This window comes from Callorhinchus milii, unplaced genomic scaffold, assembly GCF_018977255.1.
Source record: "Callorhinchus milii isolate IMCB2004 unplaced genomic scaffold, IMCB_Cmil_1.0 Scaffold22, whole genome shotgun sequence".
Taxonomy (NCBI): domain Eukaryota; kingdom Metazoa; phylum Chordata; class Chondrichthyes; order Chimaeriformes; family Callorhinchidae; genus Callorhinchus; species Callorhinchus milii.
The window spans coordinates 2,365,157-2,391,110 of record NW_024704763.1 but is presented as its reverse complement, the minus strand read 5'-3'; the positions used below and the strand labels follow the sequence as shown (position 1 = coordinate 2,391,110).

General features: G+C 42.6%; 2 protein-coding genes across 4 annotated transcripts; one reads left to right on the top strand and one right to left on the bottom strand.

Moving 5' to 3' along the window:
• The first annotated feature begins 1,699 nt into the window (after positions 1 to 1,699).
• On the top strand, positions 1,700 to 19,327 carry dis3l (DIS3 like exosome 3'-5' exoribonuclease). Of its 2 annotated transcripts, none has more exons than XM_042343052.1 (17): positions 1,700 to 1,981; positions 4,204 to 4,357; positions 8,464 to 8,592; positions 8,862 to 8,997; positions 9,806 to 9,982; positions 11,092 to 11,170; positions 11,257 to 11,436; positions 11,791 to 11,960; positions 12,083 to 12,244; positions 12,729 to 12,976; positions 13,548 to 13,640; positions 13,814 to 14,347; positions 15,397 to 15,551; positions 17,074 to 17,252; positions 17,703 to 17,848; positions 17,952 to 18,126; positions 18,703 to 19,327. In XM_042343052.1, exons 1-17 carry the CDS (start codon positions 1,852 to 1,854, stop codon positions 19,003 to 19,005), a joined length of 3,150 nt encoding a protein of 1,049 aa, XP_042198986.1. In that variant the 5' UTR covers positions 1,700 to 1,851; the 3' UTR covers positions 19,006 to 19,327. The 2 variants fall into 2 exon arrangements, with proteins under 2 accessions (XP_042198986.1, XP_007903612.1); XM_007905421.2 differs by lacking the exon at positions 1,700 to 1,981 and adding an exon at positions 2,435 to 2,458.
• tipin (timeless interacting protein) lies at positions 19,267 to 25,752 on the bottom strand. 2 transcript variants are annotated; one of them, XM_007905415.2, is made up of 8 exons: positions 25,729 to 25,752; positions 23,710 to 23,833; positions 22,671 to 22,761; positions 22,453 to 22,528; positions 21,836 to 21,958; positions 21,402 to 21,465; positions 20,875 to 21,078; positions 19,267 to 20,274 (listed from the first exon to the last, which is right to left on the bottom strand). In XM_007905415.2, the coding sequence occupies exons 2-8, from the start codon at positions 23,825 to 23,827 to the stop codon at positions 19,877 to 19,879; spliced, it is 1,074 nt and encodes a 357-aa protein (XP_007903606.2). In that variant the 5' UTR covers positions 23,828 to 23,833; positions 25,729 to 25,752; the 3' UTR covers positions 19,267 to 19,876. The 2 variants fall into 2 exon arrangements, with proteins under 2 accessions (XP_007903606.2, XP_007903596.2); XM_007905405.2 differs by lacking the exon at positions 25,729 to 25,752 and adding an exon at positions 25,597 to 25,720.
• Positions 25,753 to 25,954: the final 202 nt, after the last annotated feature.

Sequence of the window (25,954 nt, the reverse complement as noted above, 5' to 3'; positions counted from 1 at the left end):
CACGGAATAGACTGTAAAGTGAATTGACTGTATGTTTGTGGGCGAACGCGGCGGCCGATTGCGCACAGCAGCGTCTGTCCCGCAAACAGTCGTGGATTGAAAATGACCAATTTATTATTGTTTTTGGTTTTGGAGGGATTATTATTAGGCTCTGTGTGGAGTGAGGAAACTTGCCCAAGGTTTCGCCCTCTGCCTGGAATTGAACTCAGGTCTCTCACTTGCAAAGCGAGTGCTCTAACCACTGAGCTACAGGACTCCACAGTTTCGAACTGGAAGATAATAATAATAAGAAGAAACCTTGCATTTGATATAGCGCTTTTCACGTCTTCTAGACGTCTCAAAGCGCTTCACAGAACATACTGTGATGTGAATTGACTGTATATTTGTGGGCGAAACGCCGCAGCCAATGGAGATGGAGAATAATAATAATAATAGTAATCCCTGCATTTGATATAGCACCTTATCACGTCGGTGAGCCTTAGCCTCATCGCCTCCAAATCATTGCGAGCGATAGGATCGCGAATATTTATCAGCCATGAACCACCCAGTAAAAAAAATATAACTGCAAATCTCACCATACTGCGCTGACTTCCATCAGTTGTCTCCTCACTTGCAGTGTACAGTGAGATGCAATACATTACTTGTACTTTATCAAGTCTTTTGCTCCACCACAGATGGGTTGAAAGACCTAGAACTAATTGAATTATTTCCCCAATTCTCTAAACACAATAATAATAATAATATTCCTTGCATTTGATATAGTTCCTTATCTCAAAATGCTCCACCCCATCGCCGTTTTTCATTAAGACCTACTGGTTTCATTAACATGCAGAGTAAACTTCCTCCTACGTGCAATAGCCAAATAATATGCCTTGGTGTCATTGATCTTAAAGGAAAGTCATTTGACCGCAAAGAATCATCACTGGTATCATTCGCTACCCTTCATTTGGAACTTGGACAAACACGATTGGAAAACTTGGCAGCAACCCTAAGTAGTGGCGAAGCGCAATTGTTTGGTGCAATATGTGGAGCCAGCCGGGCTGCCTGCAGCAGCAACAACAACAACAACGACAACAACAATCGTAAAAATCCTTGCATTTCTCTTGCATTTGATAGAGCTCTTTTCAGGTGCGGGGAGGGGGTGGGAGGGCGACTCGCCGTCTTTGGGGAAGTGTAGTGACTGCGTGCGACGCAGGCGAAAGCGAGCACGGTGCTTCCAAAGACGTCCTCCTGACGTGAAAGGCGCTTTATAAATGGAATCTTGTTGTTGTTGTTGTGTTGATGGCGTCCGTCCGTCCAGGTGGAGTGAGTCGGGTGTCCAGGAATGACTCGCCCCAAAGTGGCCCAATATTATTTCTCGCCTCCTGCGGGTAAAGGGGGGAGCGGCCAATGTAGGTTAGAAAAGGTTGTCAGAAAAGGTTTTCGGGGGGTGGGGAGAGGCTCTTCGAAAGGGGGTGGGGGGGCTCTTTAAGGGGGGGAGGGTCTTCAAAGGAGGGGGGGGGCGGGTCATCATCAAGAGGCGTCTTCAAAAGGGGGAGGGTCTTCAAACGTGACGAAAGCCAGGGTCCGCGCCTGCGCAGTGGGCTGCGCCCGGCCCTTGCCCCGCAGTGTGAGGGGCGTCCGCCCCCTGACGATGCGCTCACTTCCGGTTGGCCCCCGGGGGGTGGGGGTGGGGGGGTAGGTACTTCCGGGTGACGAGGAGCCAACGGAAGCGAGCGGGAGGGAGAGGAGGGAAAATGGCCGCCAGGGAGGCAGTCAGGAGCGGGGTTGGGTTTGACAAAGCCCCGCCGGGAAGGATTTAGTTGTTACCTCACGGGGCTTGTTCTCTCTCCTCCCCCCCCCCATTAAAACATGATTAAAACGGAGAAAACGCTGCACCTGAGGAGCTGCAAGGGCAAGTCTGTCCGCGTTGTGAGGGAACATTACCTGAGGGACTCGGTGCCCTGTCACAGCTCCCTGTGCCAGGCGCAGTGCCACAATGGTAACAACAACAACAACAGCAGCAGCAGCAGCTGTGCAGTTGACACACCGCGCCTTTACACGTCGGGAGGACGTCCCAAGGCGCTGGGCAATCCAATCCGTGTTTCAGACCCGTTGGGGGTGTGGAGGCCAAAGGGGGAATTTGTGGGGGGGGGGGGAAGGGCAGGGGAATTTGGGGGGGGGGAGGGCAGGGGGAATTGTGGGGGGGGGAAGGGGGAATTTGGGGGGGGGCGAAGTTGGGGGGTTGATGGAAGGCACATTCGGTTGAAGAGGAGGGTCTATAGATGGGTCTTGAAGGAGTTGAGATGGGTCTTGAAGGGAGGTGAGGGGGTGGGGGCGGTGGGACGAGGCGGAGGGACAGCAGGATGGAGTTCCAGAGGGTGGGGGCAGAAGGCCCGACCGCCATTGGTTGGGGCGGGCAAGGCAGTGGGGCAGACGTGAAGCAGGCAGGAGCCCGCTGAGAGGAGGGAGCGAGCAGGTTGGTAGGGGGTTTAGAAGGTAACGTATGGTGAGGGACGGTGGGGGGGGGGGGCAGCACCCAGTAACCATGGCCACACTCACTAATAATAATTTGCAGTATATGCAGTGAAGCACTTTGAGACGTCTAGAAGACGTGATATGGTGCCATATCTAATTATTTTTATTATAATAACCCATGCTTTCCACACCGCGCCTCTCATGTCCACAGCACCTCAAAAGCGCTGCACAGGGTTTGCATACAGTGTCACTGGCTGCGTGTTTGTGCGTCAGCCTGGGGCAGTGATATAACTCTTACCTCTTTAGTCAGAAGGTCGTAGGTTCAAATCCCACTTCAGGACTTGGAATCATATCGTCTAATAAGATGACACTCCAATACAGTCCGGGGGTGGGAGGGGGTGTTGCTTTGTCCGACATTAAACCTGTTCAGGTGGATATTAAAGACCTCAATGGCACTATTCAAACAAATAGAAGGGGCTTACTCTCTCCTGGTGTCCTGACCAACAATCCCCCAAATAAAATTGGTCACAGGAGCTTCATATCCTGTAAAGCTCTTTGAGACATCTCAACTATGTGATAAGTTGTTATATCAAATGCAAGGATTATTATTTGAAGTGGAAACTTAGTGTAAATTATTTTTTTTTATAATGTCCATCTGAACAGGCGCATCCAGCGCACATGTTCGTACAGCTGTTGCGCTATCTTGGCTTGTAATGTCACTGGAAGAGTCGCAGTGGTTTACTTTTTCTGGCTTCTGGAGTTATCAATTTAACCTGCTTTCCCTATCCTGCCATTTCAACTTGAGTGAAAATAAAATTTTATTGAACTGAAGCATTGATTGCATTATAATTTCTAACAAGATTGGCTTTGAACTGTCGACTGACATTTTCAATGTTTAAAAATGTTATTTTGTTCCTAAAGAAGGGGAAGAAAGCAATACGTTTTTTAAAAAACACAAAACAGCGCTAGCAGTGAAATTCACTAAGTTCTTGCAATAGTTTCTATATTTAATGATCCATCCTAGTTACAAAATGCAGATTTTTTTAATTTAAAAAAACCCTCACATTTGCTGTTTGTCAGAGATTTACTATTTGATAACTTTTTTGGCAAGGGTTTGAGATGAAACGGAACCACATAAAAAAGATTTAGCATCGCACAATAAATTCTGATTTTTAAATTGCTTCCTTAATTTTATGGTTCTAACATTTAATTAGAAATATAAAGTAGACATCACTCCTTTCTCTATTTAGAGAGGATGAAAGACTAGGTGCAGACAGTCAGGGTACTACTGATCAAACGATCCAGTGACAGCCCCATGTCACATGCTTGCTGTGACTTTATGTGTTATTATGACTTATAAGGGGCATAATATAAATGTGAATGTTGAAAAAAATTATTAATATGGAATAAAAAGTGGCAAACAAACCAACAGACATTTTGATGGCTGTCCTCAGCACTAAAGTGCGTGTGCTGGTGGTAATAATAATAGTAATAATCCTTGCATCTGGTGTAGTGCCTAATCACGTTGGAAGGATGTCTCAAAGTGCTTCATAGGTTTACTTTGAAATGTAGTTACTGTGTATTTGTAGGCTGGTAGAACGTTTGGCAGGTGTTATAATGGGACTGAGTAATAGAAGACATGGTCTTAATGAGCATAATCTGCCATGAATAAATACAGTATTAATGGTAATTTCCATGCAAATGTTTTTTTATAAGCATTTAATTGTAAAATTGACTATATTTCAGAGGGTAAGTTGCTGCCTGAAGATGTGACTCATTTTGTGATACCTGACTGGAAGGTGGTGCAGGATTATCTCGAGATACTGGAGTTTCCAGAACTGCGAGGAATTGTCTTCATGCAGACGGCATGCCAGGCTGTACAGCATCAAAAGGGACGCAGGTCAGAGGTGCTGCTTATCTCAAACCTTAGATAAAGATCTGCCATGATCTGATAAAGTAGAGGAGCAGGCTTAATGCTTCTACCTGTTCTCACTCCCTATCACGTTACACCCAAACTATGCTGAAATTGTTGGAGGTGCCGTTCTTTGGATGAGACTTTAAACCGTGGTCCCACCTGCCTGTTGAGGTGGATATTAAAGATTCCGTTGCACTATTCAAAAAGAGAAGGGAGTTTCTCTCCCGGTGTCCTGGCCAACAATCCCCTAAATAAAATTGGTCACTCACTCCATGGCTTTTGCAATAAAAGCTGAGGACATTGTTGTGCACAATTGGCTGCTGCATTTCACCCACAAAATACACAGTAAATCCACTTTACAGTACATCCTGTGAAGGTCATTCAGGTGTCTCGTTGACGTGATAAGGCACTATTTCAAACACAAAGATTCTTCTTCTTATTAATATATATTGTTCTCTTCCAGATGCATTGACTGACCTTAGTAACACTTTGGACTAATATTGCTTAGTTTGTGGTGTCTTAAACAAAACTGCACAACAATGTAAAATTTTATTTTAGAAATTTATACTTCTGCAACCTCTCTATTAGAGAATTTAAATTAGTCCTGCTTAAATTGGGCCGTTAGTGTTAGTGCATTTAATCTTTGTAGGAGTTAGGAACTCTAAATTCTTGCAATTTATATGCCAGTAGCTCCCAGCTAAGAAACCATGGGAGCCAATCTCAACTTCTGTGACATTTTCTAAATTTAACAGTGAAGCTAGGGTGCCATATGCGTGGAGGGAAATTTAGGTCATATCTTAAATCTAGACCATATTTTGAGAGCAACTAGTCAGAATTTTTTTTTAGAATACTGTGTTGTTTCACATTGTGTTGGTACTTTCCATTGTAATTCCTAACTCAATAGTTATGTTGTTGAGAGGATTACTGAGTGAAAGCCAAGCTATTGTCGTTCCACTGGTTGGTGAGTTGGAAACTTGAGGGCATGATTTTAAGAGCATCACCAAAAAAAAAGTAGGGAGAGTTTGGGAGAACTTATTTTACACACAGGATTATTAGAGTCGAATGTTGAAATACAACTCAATATTGCTTTTAAAAGGGAATTGGAGAAATATTAGAAAAGGAAAAAATGTAAAAGGATTTAGAAAAAACACAGGGAGGTGGAACTAAATGGACTGAATACCTTCCTCTTCGACTGTGCCTTCAGTCAACCTCTCACCCTCCCTGCCCTCCACTGCTCTTCATCCTAACTCCCAGCACAGGTTCAAATCCTTGACTATCCAGTGCCTTGGGATGTCCTCCCAACGTGAAAGGTATTGTGTAAATGTAATTTGTTGTTGTTGAATAGAGTTCTGTCTCTAAAATTCAATGATTCTTATTTTCATTGAGGAATTCAGATACAGCTACACCGTAAACCTGAAACCTGAAGAGTGAAGATTGAATAGTTTCTAACAGTATTACACTTGAATCCCGATAAAAGGCTTGTCAGGAGATTTCATGCTTGGATCAGTGTTTCTGTTGTGAGAAAAATAACCTATTTGCACCAGAGTCCATTTAATTATTTTTCCAGCAATTCAATCAGTGTCGATTCCACAGAAAACACTTAAGAAAATCATATTCTTTACACGAAAGTGATTGGATTTAGCAGCCCACTGGTGCTGTGTATTGGTGTGTCATGATTCATTGCACTGTGAGTTTCTGATTTAGAGCAGATGTTTAGGAGAGGATGATGGGTGGAGGTCACAGGAAATCAGAGGCGTGATAACAACAACAACAGAATTACATTTGTAAAGCACCTTTCACGTCGGGAGGACATCCCAAGGCGCTGGACAATCATTGTTTCGGACTCAAGCTGAGGGGGCATAGGCTGCCGAGTTCTGGATGATCTGTAGCCTATGGAGAGAGGAGTTGGGGAGGCTAACGAGCAGGGAGTTTGGGTAGTCGAGCTGTGATGTTATGAATGTGTGTATGAGCGCTTCCCTATAAGTACGTGTGGCAAAAGCATTCTTTATTGGTTGATTGAAGGTTAACATATACAGAGATAAGAGAGGGTGTTGTCTATCTGCATTCAGTGTATGTCGCAAGATGACCGTTTGAGAAATGTGTTCAGTCAAACGTTGGGCGTCATGATTCTTGCAATATTCTTGGAATAAGTAGAAAACAATCTTATATTTTTGATTTTCAAGTCGTGATAGATACTGCAGTTATCAAAAGGTTAAGTAAAATACTTTTAATTAACTCCCCACTGACATTTCCAGAAGGTTTCCCTTGAGGATTATGCGTCTGTTAAAGGCCTTGGGCTATTTTAATCATAAATCATCAACCTAACAGATTGCAGTTAATCTTAAACTTGTTGTTCATTTATTTCCCACCGAGCACCTTATGGCCATTTGTACTCAGTGATACAGTTTAGTTTCAGTTGGTATTTTCACTACAACCTTTTAAGGACATCCAAGATCATTCCTCCGCCTTTTACTTGAATTATTTTTCTAATGAATTGTCAGACCTTTTCACAAACGTCGCTGCAATTTATGAATGGAAATGAAAATCTTGTTTATTTTTAAATAATGGAGATCAAAAGACAAAGAGCAAGGGTATTGGGGAGGCGGGGTGGGGGGGGGGGCGGGCAGAGGGGGAATCATCAGACACTGAAAATTCTCTGTAAAAATCTCTGAATTCTTTTAAAATGTGCCCTTGCCACTTCCCTGGGTGAGATTGCCAATTTTAGTCAAATTTATAGCCGATTTTATGATGTGGAATCACCCACTAAGAAACAAAGCCAAAATTCATTATATAGGGCTCTTAAGATGTAAGAGAGGATTATTTTAGCCAGGGTTGAATTTGATCCCAAGTTTGAGGTGAAAGGAACATATGCTAACCTAGTTTCCCCCCCCCTCCGCCCCTTCCTTCTCCCCTCAATCAGTACCAATATGGCTAAAGAAAACCATATTGTAATATTAATGGTAAGTGTGCAGAATTTAAAAAATAAACAGCAGACAAGACACACCTGAGAGCATTCCAGTCCTTCTCAACCAGCAGTAATATTACCCAGTACCTATTCAGCGTGGCCTGTTTACCAGTTAGGGCTTTGACACAGTTGAGGACACATCCACGATTCTTCAGCCTCACCAACAAGCCAAATAGGCTGATGAATCCTCAACAGTGCCTTGAATTGCTTTACTTTTGCCTGGTTTTACAAGACATCTCCTTTGAGCTAGTTCAACCTTAGGGAACCCTTCACCTCCTTAAGGAGGATATAATATATATTTTAGATGATCCTTAGTTTAGTCAACCCACTTGTATTTCAAACTGATAACCTTCTGCTCCAAACTCCACTGCTCAATCATGTTAAGCCCTTTCGCTGTATCATTTCACTGAATGATGTAGGGAAATTATTTATTATATATATACACACACAATTGGAGGATGAAGGGATGAGGTGTTTGTGACCACCGTTACATTGTACTAAATCACACTAAAGTGGTATCATCAAATGCTTCTATCTCCGTACTATTTGAAGTGTCAAATGGAAGCGCCTCAGAAATAACTCGTGTCTGACATGAAAAAAATTACTCAGAAGCAACTTGGAAGCAATCAGAGAAGCTGAGCTGTTTGTGACCTTGAAAGCAATCGCCTTTGGGTAAAATCTGAATATGAGAGAAGATCTCCCGTATGGTTAGCTGCCGATGAATGGAACATTTTGCCCGGCAGTGTCCAAACTTTGTAGAAATGTAAAGCTTTTTCGGAGGACATTAGTGAAGCTCAGATGGAGAGAGTTGTTTCAAAATTTACAAGGAAAGTAAGTCACCAAGGGAGAAGTTTAACTGAATCTGAACTGCCATAAGGTTACATTTTTAAAGTTTGGAGAGAGGAAACTCAGTAGGTAAAGTGAATCCTGCACTTGTTTACAGAGCTCCTGGTGAGCAGGTGTAATGTGCTACAGTCCAGGTTGGGACAGGTCACCTCCTGATTTCTGTGGCTGGGGAACAATGTGTAGGTAGGCAGGTTTTGCGATGAGAGTGGGATCAAAGGCTTAAGAGAAAAGTGAATTGGTCCAAACTGACCTGACTGCCCACGAGTTTTTTTCGTTGCAGACAGTACAAGAAGCTGAGGAACTTGCTGAAGGATGCTCGCCACGACTGCGTTATGTTCTTCAACGAATTCCAACAGTACTCGTACATGCCAAGGGAGCAGGGAGAGCCTCTGGAAAGATGGTACACCAGGTCTGTTACTGTTACATGGTTTGATATCATAATACATCTATCTGATATGACTCCCATAACATTGCAACGACACACAGCTTCATAGGTAATTGTTGGGAAATGGCTCTGAATTTTTGATTTAGCTGTTTGAGATCAGAGTGAGACGGTGACAAAACTGATCCACTAATTCAGAGAATTGGAGAGACGGCATCACCAGCCTTTGGCTGAGGGAGAACAGCACTCTCGCCTCTGAGCCACACAAAGAAACTGATGTTATTTATCTGTTTCAGGTGCATTTACTACGCTACAGTCTGGTATTACAACCATTTTGCAGGCCTGATGCCAGTTGTCATGGTAACAGAAGACATGGAAGCCATTCAGAAGTATGGGAATGAAACGGATGGTGTGTTTGTTGTATCCTTTAAGGTACTGTACATTTCTGTGTTGCCTATAAGAGCCGATCAGTCAGCTAATACATTATTGGTTAAATATTGGGTAAACGTCCCTTTTATTCAGTTATGAATGTCAACATTCAACAAACTTTAAATCCAGTGGCAATCTACATCTCATACATTGCAAAAGCATATATCAGACTCTTATGCAATTAGTCAACTGTACTTTACAGAGTCCTTTTTTTACAACAACGTGCCATTGATAAACGGCCTGTTTTGCAGCAGTCAATGAAAATGCAGACTTGTGAATGGGAATGGTCGAGTTCTACCTCTAGATGGCATTAGTGTTACTGGAGTCCTGTAGCTCAGAGTACTCGCCTGGCAAGCGAGAGACCTGGGTTCGATTCCCAGCAGGTCAGGGCAAAACCTTGGGCGAGTTTCCTTACTCCACACACCCGATAATAATCCCTCAAGAGAAAAAAAAAACAATAATAAATCGGTCACTTCAATCCACAACTGTTTGTGGGACGCTGCTGTGCGCAATTGGCTGCCGCATTTTGCCCACATATATGCAGTCAATTCACTTTACAATATATTCTGAAACGCTTTGAGACATCTAGAAAATGTGAAAAGTGCTATATCAAATGCAAGGATTATTTATTATATTACTGAAAATAGCAGGAGTAAAGAATGAGCAATTAAAACTTTTTAAGAAGAGAACTTCATTAGGCCTCTGTTATTAGACTTTTATGTAGTCTGTTCTCCTCATAGCTGAAATGATTGTACTCAGCAAAACAACTCAAGCCTCACATTTGAAACTGCCTCCCACCTTTTTTTTTAAGAATTATTTGGAGAACTTTTGGCCTGACCTGGAATCTATACATGAACTGTATGAATCCTTAGTTCAGTCTCGGAAAGAAAGGGAGAGCGAAAGTCAGGAAAAGAATGGAAAAGAATATCCAGAACATCTCCCTCTGGAAATACTCGAAGCTGGAATCAAATCTGGAAGATACATCCAGGTAAGTCCAGTCGGTCATGTGTACACACACTGTCTAAAATGATTGTCACCTCCATTGTAACATCCAATCATTGAATAATCCTTTAAAAATTCTATATCAATGTTGTCTTACACCAGTAATAATTAAGGCTTTCACCTATAAAATACACAGCCACAACACTTTACACTATATTCTTTGAAACCCTTCAAGACAACCTTCCAATGTGAAAGAAGCTATGTCAAATCCAAGTTAACGTTGATTAACAAAATAGATTTCAACTTGTACTTTGATGTTACAGGCTACACAGATGGAAACCTAGGAAGATCAGTTGTACAGTATTTGTAATTCGATTGATTTTCATTATCAGTTGCTGCTAACTGGACCATTTGCCCAGGTTTACACCCAAACTACACAATCATTTTCAGTGCAGTGTTTGAGGTGGTTCTGTTTTTCTACAGTTAAGCAACAACCATATGAATCTGTTGCTGTTACTCAGCATCTATTATTATGAATTTGCATTCACTTGAAGAGCTGTATCAGTGGAAACCTGGAAAGCAGGTTAAGCATTCCCCCAGGTAAAGGTAATGGTGCCTTGGAAAGCAAAGGAAAGGGCTAATCATTGTGTCAGATGATATTAATTCAGTTCCCTCACACTTTTGGGTACAGCAGATTCTGCAAACCTCTGTCTATACCCAAGTGTAGCGTGGATCACATATTAAAGCACTTGTTCCCACATGCATAATTCAACTTATCTCATAATAAAATAGGACTTAAAGATATCTGACTTGATAAACAGGTAGATCCAACACAATTCTCCAGTCAAGAGTTATAGGCAATCTGCTTCCAGCTCTCTTATCTGTTTTTGTAACGAGTACTAACTTATCATACTTGCATTTGATATTAAGGAAAAGTATCTCATAGCTTCAACAACAAATACACCATCAATCCACTTGACAGTATATCGTGCTTTGAGATATCTTGTTGTTGTATATCTTGATGACATAAGGCGCTATAAATGCAAGGTTTATTATTATTATGATAGTGATTCATGCAGTGAGTTACTCCCACACCATGAACTAGAGTTTATTTAAAATAATTTCCTCTCGCGTGAATTTGCTTTGTGTGTTTAGGGTGTTCTGAACGTCAACAAGCACAGATCCCAGTTGGAAGCCTTTGTTCGCATCCAGGGACTGAATAATAAAAATTCAGGTAAATATTCTCCACTTCTCTCTCCTCTCTCTCTTTATGTACTGGAAGAAAGCAACCTCTTTGTATGACATGTCCTTGTCTGCCAGAGCTGCAGAGTGACCTGCTGGTCTACGGCACGAAGGCTCGGAATCGAGCTGCCCATGGGGACGTGGTGGCTGTGGAGCTGCTGCCACGCAGCGAGTGGACGGGGAGAGTGTCCGTACTGTGTGAGAAGGAGTCTGAAGAGAAGGCCTCAGAAGAGACTGAGGTCGAACCAATGCCCACAGGTAATTTCATACTAACAAGGTCACCACCATTATTTTAGAGTCATAAAATCCTACAGCACAGAAGGAGGCCATTCGGCCCATCGTGCCTATGTCGACTCTTTGAAAGAGCTACCGACTCATCCCACTCCCCTGCTCTTTCCCGTAGCCTTACAATTTTTTTTACTATTAATACTGCAGCGGAGAAACTGAAGTGAAATGTTTTTAATCTTTTGCATAATCCCCTTTTCCCTTTCCAGCCAAATTCCCCTTGCCCATATATTTTAATAGTTTGTATTTAATACTTCACACACCTCGATTACACCAGAGTGGGGGAAGCGTTTTCGACTACACTTGCTACGTCTTGTTGATCTGCAGGTAAAGTCATTGGAATTATTCAGAGGAACTGGCGCGATTACGTCGTGTCTTTCCCACCCAAAGACGACGTACAGTCCCAGGGTAAAAATGTTCGGAAGATCCTGGTAACACCTTGGGATTACAGAATTCCTAAAATAAGGATCGCCACACAGCAAGCTGAATCCCTTCAGGTAGGAATATCTAAGACCATTTTCCCCTGTCCGCATCCCCCTCTCTGAGCATTCCATATATACTTTTTAATACGCTGATTATTTATTATTATAATAATCGTCATAATCTCCCAATGTCACAGGATTACCGGGTAGTTGTGCGCATCGATTCCTGGGATTCCACCTCGCTTTACCCCAACGGACACTTTGTCAGAGTTCTCGGGAAAGCCGGAGACCTGGAGACGGAAATCGCGGCCATTCTTGTAGAAAACAGCATCTCAATCAGCCCGTTCTCCGAAGCCCAGGTTCTCTCTTTATTCATTTTGCTTATTGAGAGCAGGCGATGTTAAACGTTAGACTATAGCCAATACATACAACCGTGTTCCCAAAGCAAATCCGATCTTAAAATAGTGTAAAAAATAGAAGTGGCCTTGACATGACAATTGTATTGAATTGAAGACTGAAATATTGTATTGATGTGTAAAATCATATCACTGATTCTCGGAGAGCTCTTTAGGAAAGCACTAACGGTATTGGCGTTGGGGGAAAAAAAAACATCTTGAGGATGTGAAGTGTAACTCGTTCTGCAAAAGCCATGTACGTCTCACTGTCTCGAGTCCGTGTCCTCGGCTACAACACCCCATCGCCTTGGGGCTCGGGTCTCTTGTCAGTTGGTGTCATACACCAGAGCTTCCTTGCTCACGGATCACTTTTATTTCGCAAGCACCAAAAAAGTACCTGCACTTGTGTGGGGCGCACACTTTGAACTTGCTGCCTCTCCCACTCTAGCTACGGGAAATGCCCGTCAATACCCCAGAGAATCCCTGGAAAATGGACACAGAGGAGCAGGCCCGCCGTGTGGATCTGCGGAAAACTCACCTGATCTTCAGCATTGACCCGAAGGACTGCGAGGATGTGGATGACGCGCTCTCCGTCCGAAGATTAGCCAATGGGAATCTGGAGCTGGGCGTCCATATCGCAGATGTCTCCCATTTTGTCAAACTCAACTCGCATGCAGATCTGGAGGCAAGATCGAGGTAAAGTTAGTTACATAATGGAAGAGGTTAACTAATCAGATAGAGAACAACAGATTCCTAAGGGTTATTGTGAGATTGTACAAATGCAGCTAACTAGCAGCAAAATCGCTGTCTTAAAAGTTGCTGTCTCTGTGTCTCACTTGTTAAAGACACTAATTACCTGGTGTGAAACTGAGCCATATACTTCTAACCCCAAGCCTACATCATTAAAATAAGATATTTTGGGACTCCTATCTGTAACGGTCCTACAGGTCCTCGAGCCTCAAAGCGCTTCCCAGGATATACTATAAAATGAATTGACTGTATTCTGTGGGCGAAACGCGGCAGCCAATTGCACACAGCAGGGTCCCACAAGCAGTCGTGGATTTAGACTGCGATCTAGTGTGGTAGAAATCATCCTGTTGATTGTGTGAAAGTCTGTTCCTAAGTCAAAAAAGATCACTAATTCACTCAATGATATACTGCTCAGTATCAAATTTCTCCACTAGTGAGCCATCTAAGGAGAAAGTTATTGGGAATAAAAGTTCACCTGTACATAGCTTTTGCACCAACTCGTGTTATTTCCTTTTAGGGCAACCACTTGTTATCTAGCTGATCGACGCTATTACATGTTGCCAGCGATCCTAAGTGCTGATCTGTGCTCTTTACTTGGAGAAACTGACAGGTAAATAAATCTGTCGCGGCTGACATACAAAATGTAAATAAGGAAAAAAAAATCCTGCTTTGGTGGAGGAGGATTTAAATTATATTTATATTTTCTGTTTTTTTTTCTTCTGTGACTTCTTCTCAACTTGTTTTGTAATCAGTGCTCAGCTTTACCTCGTCATTCACTTTAAGGTACGCAGTGAGTGTCTTGTGGGAACTGGACAAAGGCAAATATGAAGTCCTCAAGGTCTGGTTTGGCCGCACGATTATCAGGTCAGCGTACAAGTTGCAATATGAGGCAGCACAGGCTTTGCTGGACAGGTACCTCAAGGTGGCAGAGGACATCCCCGAGCTCAAAGGGACGGATGTGAAGGAGAGACAGCGCAAATTGAACGAGCTGACGTGGGCCGTGGAGAAGCTGACTGAAATCGCCCGGCAGTTGCGGGCCAAACGTGACCTGGGAGGTGCCCTGGAGCTTGAAACGATTGAGGTGCGGGTGCAGCTGGACGAGAAGAAGAACATCGACGACCTGGTCCCCAAACAGCCGCTGGAGGTGCACGAGACGGTGGCCGAGTGCATGATCATGGCCAACCACTGGGTGGCCAAGAAGATAACCGAGAGCTTCCCTCACCAGGCTTTGCTGCGTCGACACCCTTCGCCACAGCAGGAGTTCTTCACTGCGCTGGTTGAGTGCGCAAAGGCAAAAGGATTCAAAATAGACACAAGGTAAACGGGAGAGACTGTGCGCTTTTGTGTGTTTGTGTGTGTGAGAGAGAAAGAGAGAGCATGGGAGTGTTCTTGGTTGAATGTTTCTCGATTTACGCCACAAACATTCAATCAAGAATGGGGGGGGGGGGTCTTGAAGGCCTCAGGGGCCACTTCCGGCCCGCGGGCCACAAGTTGGCTATTAGTGCCTTAAGGTGTAAAATCGGAAGATAAAAGTTTGGTTTAGGAATCAACTGAAAACAATGGAGAAAGGGCAAGTGGGGATCATTACAGCCAAATCCCCACTTCCTGATCTTATCTAACGTCTGCACACATGCAGTCACTGGATGATTTATTTCTCCTTCCTATGCCCCACCCTATGCTCGTCTTACCTGTTTTGAAGTAAATTCAGTCCAGACCTGGATTCAAACCTGGCACCTTGTGAGTCTGTATGGCTCAATTTCATACTTGTGCTGTAGCTTGATTAACCTTTGGTAATAATTAACGAGTGTACCCATCAGTGAAATAACAGAGCTGTCAAATTCTGACTATGTCTATAATTAATGTGCCAGGAAACAAGTGAATTGGGATTATTCTGGAGCACGATTCCTATATATTATGGACAGAATGCTGCAGCCTTTAATCATTCACTAACTGGTTCATAAAGTACCAGAAAACAGGCGTAGTGTATTTTGCAGAAAGAAGCAATTTAGTTTTGTTAAATCGAAAAGTGTCTGTGGACGAAAGATCTCCATGCAGTGAATATCATTCGAGCGTGCCTACGGTCACCTCCCCCTGGCTCCACCACTGCCAAGCGCTCTGGGATGCTCGTGTGTGAGGGGCACTATATAAACGCAAGTAGTTGTTGTATATGGCGCTGAGCATTAAAAGTAGTATTTTGTGTTCCAATCAGGAGAGGTTTTTGGTCAATCGGAATTCTACTCATGTCAAGTCTGTATTTACATGACTATTACAGAGCGTCACATTTCCAAGATCTGCTTTGAGATATTTGGTGGAAAATCCCCCCCAAAATTCTAATTTTTAAGGCATTTTGTTTTTACTAATTTCAGGTCGAACAAAGCTCTGGCTGATTCCCTGGACAAAGCGGAGGATGTGAATGACCCTTTGGTTAACAGAGTGCTGCGATCTATGGCCACACAAGCAATGTCGAATGCCCTCTACTTTTCTACTGGCTCCTACTCGCAGGAAGAGTTTTATCATTATGGTACAGCAAATCTGCATAGACGTTAACATTTCCATATCCTCAGATTTCGATTTACAGAGAATAGAATGCAGCGTGGGGAAATAATCACCAGCGTAGCTCGTCTTAGATGTTTGGGACTTTATGAAATAATAATAATCCTTCTGTTGAGAAATCCGTCTGTTGAGAAATCACTTGACTGAATCTGCAGACACTCTGTTGGAATCGGAGTGATTTCAGGCGTTACGAAGATTAGAATTATAAACTCCACTCTTACTTCAAATCTGTGTTTGATTAAAATTTTAAAAACATTGCTAAAATAAGATTTCTTGAACTCCCTTCTCTCCAGTTTTCACCTTCTCCTGAAGGTAATTAATAACTCAGGCTGGAGTAAGGTTCCACCCTTCAGTATCTCCCCCAAATGGATATTCATTCTTCACATGTGAGTGCAGACAGCGTGTATCAGCAGACTGTTCATTAATCATCCAAATGGAGCATCTGTGCAAAGTATTTATGGAATTCATCAAGTTGTCCACCCAAATAAATAACTTCCTTCCACCCCCTCCCTCCCTCTAACAAAGAATACCTGAGCAGGTTGTGTGCACATACCTCATTCTTACCGTGTTATCTTTCACAAAATACATAGTCACTCCACTTTACAATATATTCTGTGAAGCGCTTTGAGATATCTCAATGACGTGATAAGGCACTACTGTCAAATGTAAGGATTATTATTATTATGTCCTAGACGAACCACATTGCCTTTTCCATTTCTATTGATTTAAAACTAATAATGACCCACCTCCCCCCCACTTACAATGATTGTTTTTTTTACACCCGAAGTAGCTTTATTTTCATAAGGCGTATTATGAAACAGTGTTTGATCTGAAATGTTAATGGCTCCATTCCTATATCACAAAACTACAGGTTTTATTTAAATAGGAGACTCAAATAAATACGTTTTCATGCCATGTTGATTTTTAGATTCTCAGCTCTTCAGTAATACTGAACATGAAGCACAAGTAAAACAGTTCTCCTGTTACATTGCTAAACACAGCAAACTAGATTAGCTTTAATCCTTTTTAATCTGTCTTTATCCTTTGTGTTGCAAAATGCATCGGTCGGGTTTTCATGGAAACGGGTTGCTATGGTAGCAGATTTTAGATGTACGAATAACATTATACATTTGAGATTTTTAGCTGGAGAGCCTAGAATTTTGAGTTATTTTCATGTAGTCCAGCAGCCACTTGCCAACTGTGTTTTAGTTCAGAAAGTAAGTCGTTACCCAATTAGTTGGAACAATGGAGGCAAATATGATTGAGATCTTTCTAGACAATAAGATCCCAATCTCTGGTATGCAGAGATAGGTGCTTTCCATAGGGAAGAAAGAAAAAATGTTTTCCGATTAACTGGGCATCAAACGTTAAATACAGTTTGTGAAAGGAATATCATTTTCCAAATTCGTTTAACGTTTTTTAACATGGGTCAGACATAGGCAGGGATTTGTGTATTTTAGTATGCACTTAACCCCATGTGTTTGTCATAGGTCTTGCCTTAGAAAAATACACTCACTTCACTTCCCCAATCAGGAGATATGCAGACATAGTGGTACATAGACTACTGATGTCAGCGATATCAAAGGATAAGAAGTTGGAACAAGAAGAACCATTGCTCAGCAACAAGGATTTGGAGGAGTTATGTCAACATATCAACAACAGGAATAAGGTAAAACACACACATAACTAACTTTTTTTTTTAGTTGGTAATGCAGTTGCTTTTAATTTTTAGATCTTCAGCTCTTCAGTAAAACTGAACATGAAGCACAAGTAAAACTGTTCTCCTGTTACATTGCTAAACACAGCAAACTAGATTAGCTTTAATCCTTTTTAATCTGATAATTTTGACAAGTTCTTAAATTTTATAAAATCTTTTGTTACAGCTGGTTGTGGATGGGCAGACGTTGTAGCTCTGACAAACATTGACTACGTTGTTAGTCCCTGTTGAGTTTGTGGCCGGTAATTTGTTTGGTTAGGTTTTCTTCTTGAACAATCTGAATTGAGTTTTGTAAACTGAGAAAGGTGAGGATGATAAGCCGTGTAAATAACTGATAATGAGAACCTAGTCAGACTTCTGAATTTAGTATTGTAGCTTAAGTCAGTTTCGATTCTTTCCTAGGCTGCTCATTGTGCACAGAAGCAGTCCGTAGAACTTTTCCAATGTATGTACTTCAAGGATAAAGACCCGTTTACCAATGACCAATGTACAGCGGATGGAATCATATATTCTATACGAGCAAATGGTGTTCTGGTGTATGTAGCAAGGTGGGTGCTCAATAATACCCTGAGTCGACATCTTATTACCAGTTTTTGAACTTAGTTCATGGTCAAAAGTTTTAGTCTTTGAGTGACTTGTCGTGTAATCTAGGTATGGGATAAAAGGCGCAGTGTACCTGAAGAACAAAGAGGGCCATGTAATTTCTGCAAAGACTGATGGAACGTGTGAATGGAAGCCTGGCTCGCTCAGGCGCCTTCGAGACAAAGTTATCTGCACTACAGCTGGAGGAGGATCTATGACCTTCACTCTATTTGAGCATGTCACTGTAAGGTTCCAATTCTGCATATTGTACTGGGGAGTGAATTAGTGTAAAGAACAACAAGTGCTTTTTGTGATATAATTTGTTTTTACAATGATGGCCCAATGGGTACCAGCACTATTGGGCAGCATCAAGCCATACACATCAGAAAGATACAAGTCTGAGTATCGATCTGTTAGCCTTTCTTAGCTGGGATAGATTCCTGTAGTGGTTTCTCTTTACATAGAGACGAAAGCTCAGTCTCAGCGGTTACAGGAAAAAAATATGTGGTCAGAAAGGGATTTGTTTTTAAGACTATTCTTTTCTGAGCTCAGAATAATAATCCTTGTATTTGATATAGCACCTTATCACGTCTTCGAAGCGTCTCAAAGTGTCCATTGTGCTAGGTCAGTGCCTCCTGCCCAAACTTCAATACATGGTAAATATATATGAATCTCAGCCACGTTTTCTCAAGGAAGAAAGTGATTTTAGTTAAAAAAAACCCACTAAGGATAGAGATCACCTACATGAACTAGTGGACAAGGCCCAGGAAGATAATAAAATATGCTTACCTTTTTAAAATTCTTTCCTCTTCCTCAAAAGGTAAGAATATCTGTAATATCATCCCGATCCCATCCTGACAGCATCAAACTGGACATCATCAGCAACCAGCCCCACAAGACACAACAGACAGAACCACTGCATGGAACAGCAGCCACTTCAAAAGCAGACTTAGTGCAGGATGTAATCAGATCTGCTGAAGAGGCACAACTTGCTCAAGAACATGCCCGGAGTATAACCATCAGAGATGAAGACCGAGAATACTGCCAGACCCAAGGGAACAGCCTGTACTCACTGCTGGAAGAAATCAGGGAATTAGCACTTTTGGATGTTAAAGCTGTATGAGTGATATGGTTGTTTTTAAAGTTCCTTTTAATTGGTAAAATACTGTGATTTAATGTAAATGATGTGGAATTGCACCACTTGTGACAGCAGCTGTGAAAGAACATACATAGAATTGGAGGCTTTTTTTCTAATTCCCCTCAATGTTAGTTGAGCATTTTAGAAGTAAAGAAAATGGGATTTTAGAGCTTTTATTTAGACCAAATGAAATGTTGGTTAATGAGGCTGGTGTGTGCCAGTTGCACTGATGTAGAAATTCACAATTGGTGAACTGATTTGAGTTTAATGTAAATATTTTTTATTCAGAAGCATTTAACTACAAAAAGTCTCATGTCATTATTTTCCCTTGATATATGAACTTTCATAAAGGTGGTTTATACCACCTACATCACAGAATATACCAAATAACAGGGTTCATTGAACTTCCACATAGAACTACAAAGAGAAAATGGCGTGTGTGTGACCTTCTGGTGATAATTTCTTTCCAACACTTTACCACCAAAAAGGGGAAGGTGATGGACAGGATTACTGGGCCCCAAGCACATTGAGACAGACTCAATACCTGGGAATTAAAAAGATTTCTAGCTTTAAATAGTGAACAGCAAAGGTGAAACCCTAAACAAAATGGATTTTATGGTTAATCCCGTCTTGCAGAAAGCTGGGAGTAAAAATAAGCACTTTGTGATCAGCGTGTAGTACTCTTGTGAAAACAATGAAGGAATTATCCTTCATGTAGTCACATACCTTACTCCTTGAATAAAGCTTCATTGCTCAACCAGAATACATGAACTATATATACAGTTGTCATATACCTCTAGTTACTAAGACCTTTAACAACCATCATAAGCAATTTAAGACTTCACAAGAAACGTGTTCAGTCAACCTCTTTGGTGGATTCTTGCTCCAACATTGGTTTCAAAGCATCTGTTGGCTCAGTTAATGTTCCCGTGATTACATTTTCCACCTTGGTTGCTCTCTCCAGAGAGATATTAGAGATTTCAGCCGTTTCTGTTTTGGATTCCTGGATTGATTTAGAAGAGTCTGTTTCTTCAGTTACCTCAGTAGAAGCATCCAGAGTTTCCATAGTAAGATCTTCCTCTATCGCTGGGCATTCAGGCTCCTGATCTCGTTCAGAAGAGTCAACTGTTTCAGTTCTCTCTTTTAGAGATTCTAAATTTTCTACATCTACACCATCAAACACATGTGGACTCTCCACGATCTTCACTTTGTTCAGTTCCATGGACTGAGTTGCTGGCTGAGAATGACCTAGATCTAAACATACAATGAGTAACGTTAAGACAAATGCATGCAAGAACTTAGTTTTGTTTTGTACCTCTGGCAAACAGTTTCAACTAAATGAAAATAGTGATGGACGGCTCTAACGGGAAGTATTTGGATTCCCAAACTAGGGAGTCCAGAAATAGCCAAAATGTCGCTTTGTGCACAACTCAGAACCAATATTGATAGTTTTGCAACTCTCACCAGAAAGCTTGTTTTTCAGAGACTGCATATTGAAACTGAATTTACCTTTCCCAATTCATGTGCAGCATTTGATTAGGTTCCCCAGAAGCCCACGCATCAATCTACAGGCAATGTATTCATATAAAACAGAACATCTCATAGACCTAAGCAACACATCTACACCAATATAACTATTTATAGTGCTGCCCAAGAGTTAAGTCTACTTTGAATTTCTATCTCTAGTTGCTCTTACAGTTCAATAGTGATTTTTAGTAATGTGTTCAGTTAAAGCCCATAGGATTTTAAGCACATTGTAGATCTCTCATCTATAGTTTCATCATGATTAGGATTTAATGGAAACATCAATTAGCTACTTATTGCCCTTAAAAGCGTACTAAAGATCAGTTTTACCATTTCTGGGTGTTTGATTTGCCGAGTGCAGTTTGGCTTGTCGCCTCTCTAGTGCGAGTTGTTTGTTCCTTTCCATCCTCAGCCGCTGCTCCTCAGAGAGCACACTTGGGCTTGGAGTAGGTTCTGCTGCCTCCTGACTAGGTCTCCCACTGAACGAGTTTTCTAGATCACCATCAATTTGCAGATCATCCGTTTCTTTTACCTCTGTAAAACAAAATTAACATTTTGGAACAAATTAATTTAATCTTGTGTCTGTCCAATTATGGTATGCAAAAAAGAACTACGCAGGTTAAATTCCCAATGTGTGCTGAGTTAACCAAGCAACGGTGGAGATCAATGAAAAACACAGATTAAAACAATGCAATATGTAAGAGAATACCACTATAGCAAATTAATCATCCACTATAAAATCAATAACAAACAAAAAATAAATTAGGTGGTGTAATATGCCTTGCTATTCATTGTTTTGTCTATACAGTATAAAACCTTTTACAGTATACTAACAAAAGACCTGAATGGGCCCTTGCCTTCTTTAGAGATGAAATCATCATGTGTGATAGGTAGATTAAGACGAATCCTCTTCAAACAGGTCTGAAATGTAAAAATATGGAGTAAGAAATATTGGGATAATTCTCATTAATAAGCAGAAATATGAATAACATGAAAACAGTGACTTCACTTTACAGTATATGCTATGAAGTGCTTTGGGACATCCTCCTGACATTAAAGGTGCTGTACTAAGTATAACGATTATTATCATCATCTTTCCATGTCTGTCAACAGCACTGAAGATTATTGCTATCTGAAATACATTTTTTTTTAAAAAAAGCCAATTTCATTCAGTGTTTTAATTTCCAGACAAAATATACAGATGATGTAGTTGGTCAATTAATTTAAAAACATTTTCACCCCACTGAAGAAAAAGTGGCTTTATACTTAAAAGCTTAACATCAATGGTTACCTGAACTTCTTTTTTACTACCTAAAGACTCCACTTGATCTACAAACTCATCAAATTGTAGCTTCGGGTACAATCTGTGAGCCCAGTGCTCCATGTGCTGAAGCAGAGTCTTCAGATCCTCAGTCTAAACCAGAAACAGTGAAAGAGAGAGAAATAAATAAGACTCATAACATAAAAAGCATGGAATTATAATTACTAATGAGCTCCTGCAAAATCAGCCCAATGCAGTCCCAAGAAACTACAAAATACTTATTATTATTGCAACCTGGCACACAATCTAGTTTACTGAGAATGAACAAGTAACAAGTAGGTTCTATCAGAAATTCTCTAGTGTCAACAATGGCAAATGACAGGATAAAATTATGGTGATTGCTCATTTAAATAATATTAATATTTAAAAACATAACGTCTTTATAGTGTGAATGAAAGCACATGCAACAGCAAAATAAAAACAAACTGCCTGTAGCATTAATAGACAGCCTGGTTTAATTAGTTAAATTTATGTCGAGACTGATTCTTTAGATATTAGATCAAATATAAGGAATATTATTTAGTGAACAGAGCAGAATAACCCCTATTCTATCCACAAACAGCGAATAAACCAAAACATAATCTTGCCTCGTGTCCTTTCCCTTTAAAACGAACATTATTGAACATAGTCCGTAACGCTGGCAATCCTCGCTCTGAAGTCAACCTGAAAAAAACATTTAAAAATCAGATCTCAAACAATAGTGGTAATTGATTTCTATACAAGCTTTGAGGGGAAAAAACATTCAACCCAGAATCACAGTCACACCAAGAAAACCAAGGAGGCAGTCCAAGTTTGCATGGGTTACCTGTGAGCATCTAGTTTGGGCTGTGGTCTCTTTACTCCTTTCCTGACAACCACAGGTGGATCTTGGTCTTTGGCTCTTCCAGCTTCCTCATCTAAAGGTAGAATAATACAGAACACCACATTGATATCAGCCCACAACTGAGATCCAAATAATTTCAAAGAGAAAAACTGAATATACCTTCAACATAGGGATTATTTCTCTGTGTTATGAACCTTTTGGGGGGGCATCATTGCATTTATCACCTTTAGTAAAGTTTTATTTCATTAAACAATCTGCTGGTTTGAGCTATAATATCCACTTTACAAAAGTTTTGGCAGTGTGTGGAGAACACACACCTCTGGTACATCACAGCTTGTGCAAGAGCAGAGCGCAGACACAATGCATAAGAAACTCCACAGTAATCAGAAGCAAGCCTATTGCAGAAACAGCACTCTTCAAAAAAAATACACCATTTGTTTTAAGTACCTCAGCACTTTTTACTTTTTTTCCCCCGCCCTCACATTTTCTTCCCAGATGAGAGTATTCTGGGGAGAAGTGTTAAAAGTTAATTCTCTGGTGCCACATCGTATTTATCTGTGGCTTGTTGTACCACATTCCAACCACCAGGTAGCACGCTGCACAAACCTTAGTCTGGATGTCATATTGCAAAGAGCAGAGCCATAATGTCTACCCAAACATTTGTAATCATTTATTTAATTACAGCTGATATTCTTAGAAGTACAGTAGCACAAGGAGACTGATACAAGGACTCAACAATAACACATCAAAAGAACCACAGCCAATTTAGAGGCTCACTTCCCAGCTCAGTATGTTTATGCATTAGTTTGATAATACCAAGATGATTGCATTCATTGCAGTGGTTAGCAGCAGGAGTACAAATTGTTCTTCAAAGTTTTCCCATTTGGAACAAAGCCAAAGAATGTAAAGAACAAGTTGATAACGTTCTGGCCTTTGTTTTTTTTAAAAAGTTCATTCAAATCAACATTTGTCAAAAGACCTATTTATATATGCTGCTATATATGTTTTAATAATGGCTTACCACTATTGCCTTCTATCTGTCCAGGAGATGAAGGAGGAGGAAGAGGTGGAAATGTTTCATCTTCCAGTTGGTCATAGTCAGGGATATCGAACAAACCTGTTTCAAAAGGCTCAGCCATCTCAGCCTATTTATGACACAAAAAGATAGAAAAATGGTAAAGTCATTGTACGATTTTAAGTGGTTCGTCTTACACCAATACGTATTCCATTTCTGTTCACTTGTTTTGCTTCTTATTGAACTTTCCTTCAAAGTTTCTTTTTGAACAATGTAAATCACTGGGGTACAACAATTCCGAGTTAAATCGCTGATGGTCAGTAAAAGGACCTACAATCACTGACACTTTTCTTACACAACTGGTTAGCTCTGGTACAATTCTGAATGAAGTTTATTTACAATATACTGAACAATAACAATAATAATAATAATCCTTGCATTGGACATTGCACCTTATCACGTCTCAAAGCGCTTCACAGAAATAGGCTGTCAAGTGGAGTGACTGTATATTTTGTGGGCGAAACATTCTCACGAGTGTCTCACGTGTTTCGTCAGAAACTGCAGACAAGTAACGCTCACGAAATGATCAGCTTCAAAAAGGTCAAATTATTATTATGGCTAATCCGCCCCCCCCCCACCACCACAGAACAAGGCTCTGTGACCACTCTGCCCTCTTGCCAGATGTTGCTCCCTTCACAGACACAGGGCGCACTATTTAGCAGGGAGGGGAGGAGCGCAGCACATCGTCCACACCGTTAACCTGAGGGAGGTGAGTGGGGGGAGAAGGGGGTGAGGTGAGTGGGGGGGTGAGGTGAGGGCGGGGAGGGGGGGAGGGGGTGAGGGGGGGGAGGGGGTGAGGTGAGTGGGGGAGGGGGTGAGGTGAGGGTGAGGTGAGGGCGAGAGGTGAGGGCGAGAGGTGAGGGTGAGGGTGAGGTGAGGGCGTGAGGTGAGGGGGGGAGGGGTGAGGTGAGTGGAGGGGGTGAGGTGAGTGTGGGGGGGAGGTGAGTGTGTGGGGGGGAGGGGGGAGGTGAGTGTGGGGGGGAGGGGGTGAGGTGAGTGGGGGAGGGTGTGAGGTGAGTGTGGGGGGAGGGGGGGGGAGGTGAGTGTGGGGGGGAGGGGGGAGGTGAGTGTGGGGGGGAGGGGGGGAGGTGAGTGTGGGGGGGGAGGGGGGGAGGTGAGTGTGGGGGGGAGGGGGTGAGGTGAGTGGGAGGAGGGGTGAGGTGAGTGTGGGGGGGGGAGGGGGGGAGGTGAGGGAGGAGGGGGGAGGTGAGTGGGGGGGGGAGGGGGGAGGTGAGTGTGGGGGGAGGGGGGGAGGTGAGTGTGGGGGGGAGGGGGGAGGTGAGGGAGGAGGGTGAGTGTGGGGGGGGGGGGAGGTGAGGGAGGAGGGGGGAGGTGAGTGGGGGGAGGGGGAGGGTGAGTGGGGGGGAGGGGGAGGTGAGGGAGGAGGGGTGAGTGTGGGGGGGGGGGGAGGTGAGGGAGGAGGGGGGAGGTGAGTGGGGAGGGAGGGGAGGGGTGAGTGGGGGGGAGGGGGAGGTGAGGGAGGAGGGGTGAGTGTGGGGGGGGGGGGGGGGGAGGTGAGGGGAGGGGAGGTGAGTGGGGGGGGAGGGTGGGAGGTGAGGGGAGGTGAGGGGGGGGGGGAGTGAGGGAGGAGGGTGAGGTGAGGGTGGGGGGAGGGGGGGGGAAGGGGAGGGTTCAAACCGCCACCAACTTTTAAAACCGAAACCAGAATAAAAAACGATTAAAAGTCTCCATCGCTGTAAAAACGCCGAGTGCAGGAATCTGGAGGGGATTTTTTTTTTCCTTTTTGGTCGCGCGAAATGAATGAATGAATTTAATTTAATTTTTTTTTTAAAAAAAATCCCTTTTTTTTTCCCTCCCTCCCGTGAAACTCACCAGGTCGGTCGGTCGGTCTCTCCCTCTCTCCCCCGCGCTTCCCGCGCGGGATAACGGCACTTTACCGGCAGTTTTTCAAAAAAAAACACAGTGACGAACGACCAACCGCCGCTCTCCGCCCGCGAGACTCACCGTTCCCGCGCTCCCCGCCCCCGCCCCGAGGCTAAACCAACCAATCACAGCCCCACCGCCCCACCGGACATGGACTCCGGCCAATCAGAGGCCGAGACAGACCCTGGCCAATCACAGCCCCCAACCCGGACACGGACTCTGACCAATCAATCAGGGGCCTAGTTAGGCTCTGGCCAATCAGAGCGCTGGATACGCGCTCTGGCCAATCGGAGACCGAGAGAGGCTC

Excerpts from the sequence above, each read along its gene's own strand:
- dis3l (XM_042343052.1), top strand. The coding sequence starts at position 1,852 with ATGATTAAAACGGAGAAAACGCTGCACCTGAGGAGCTGCAAGGGCAAG. Across the intron at positions 1,982-4,203 it reads CCAGGCGCAGTGCCACAATG|AGGGTAAGTTGCTGCCTGAA; the intron begins GTAACAACAACA and ends ACTATATTTCAG. Across the intron at positions 11,961-12,082 it reads AGCAAGCTGAATCCCTTCAG|GATTACCGGGTAGTTGTGCG; the intron begins GTAGGAATATCT and ends CCAATGTCACAG.
- tipin (XM_007905415.2), bottom strand. The coding sequence starts at position 23,827 with ATGGCTGAGCCTTTTGAAACAGGTTTGTTCGATATCCCTGACTATGAC. Across the intron at positions 22,762-23,709 it reads ACAGATAGAAGGCAATAGTG|ATGAGGAAGCTGGAAGAGCC; the intron begins GTAAGCCATTAT and ends TTCTACCTTTAG. Across the intron at positions 20,275-20,874 it reads AAATCAAACACCCAGAAATG|ATCTAGGTCATTCTCAGCCA; the intron begins GTAAAACTGATC and ends TTGTATGTTTAG.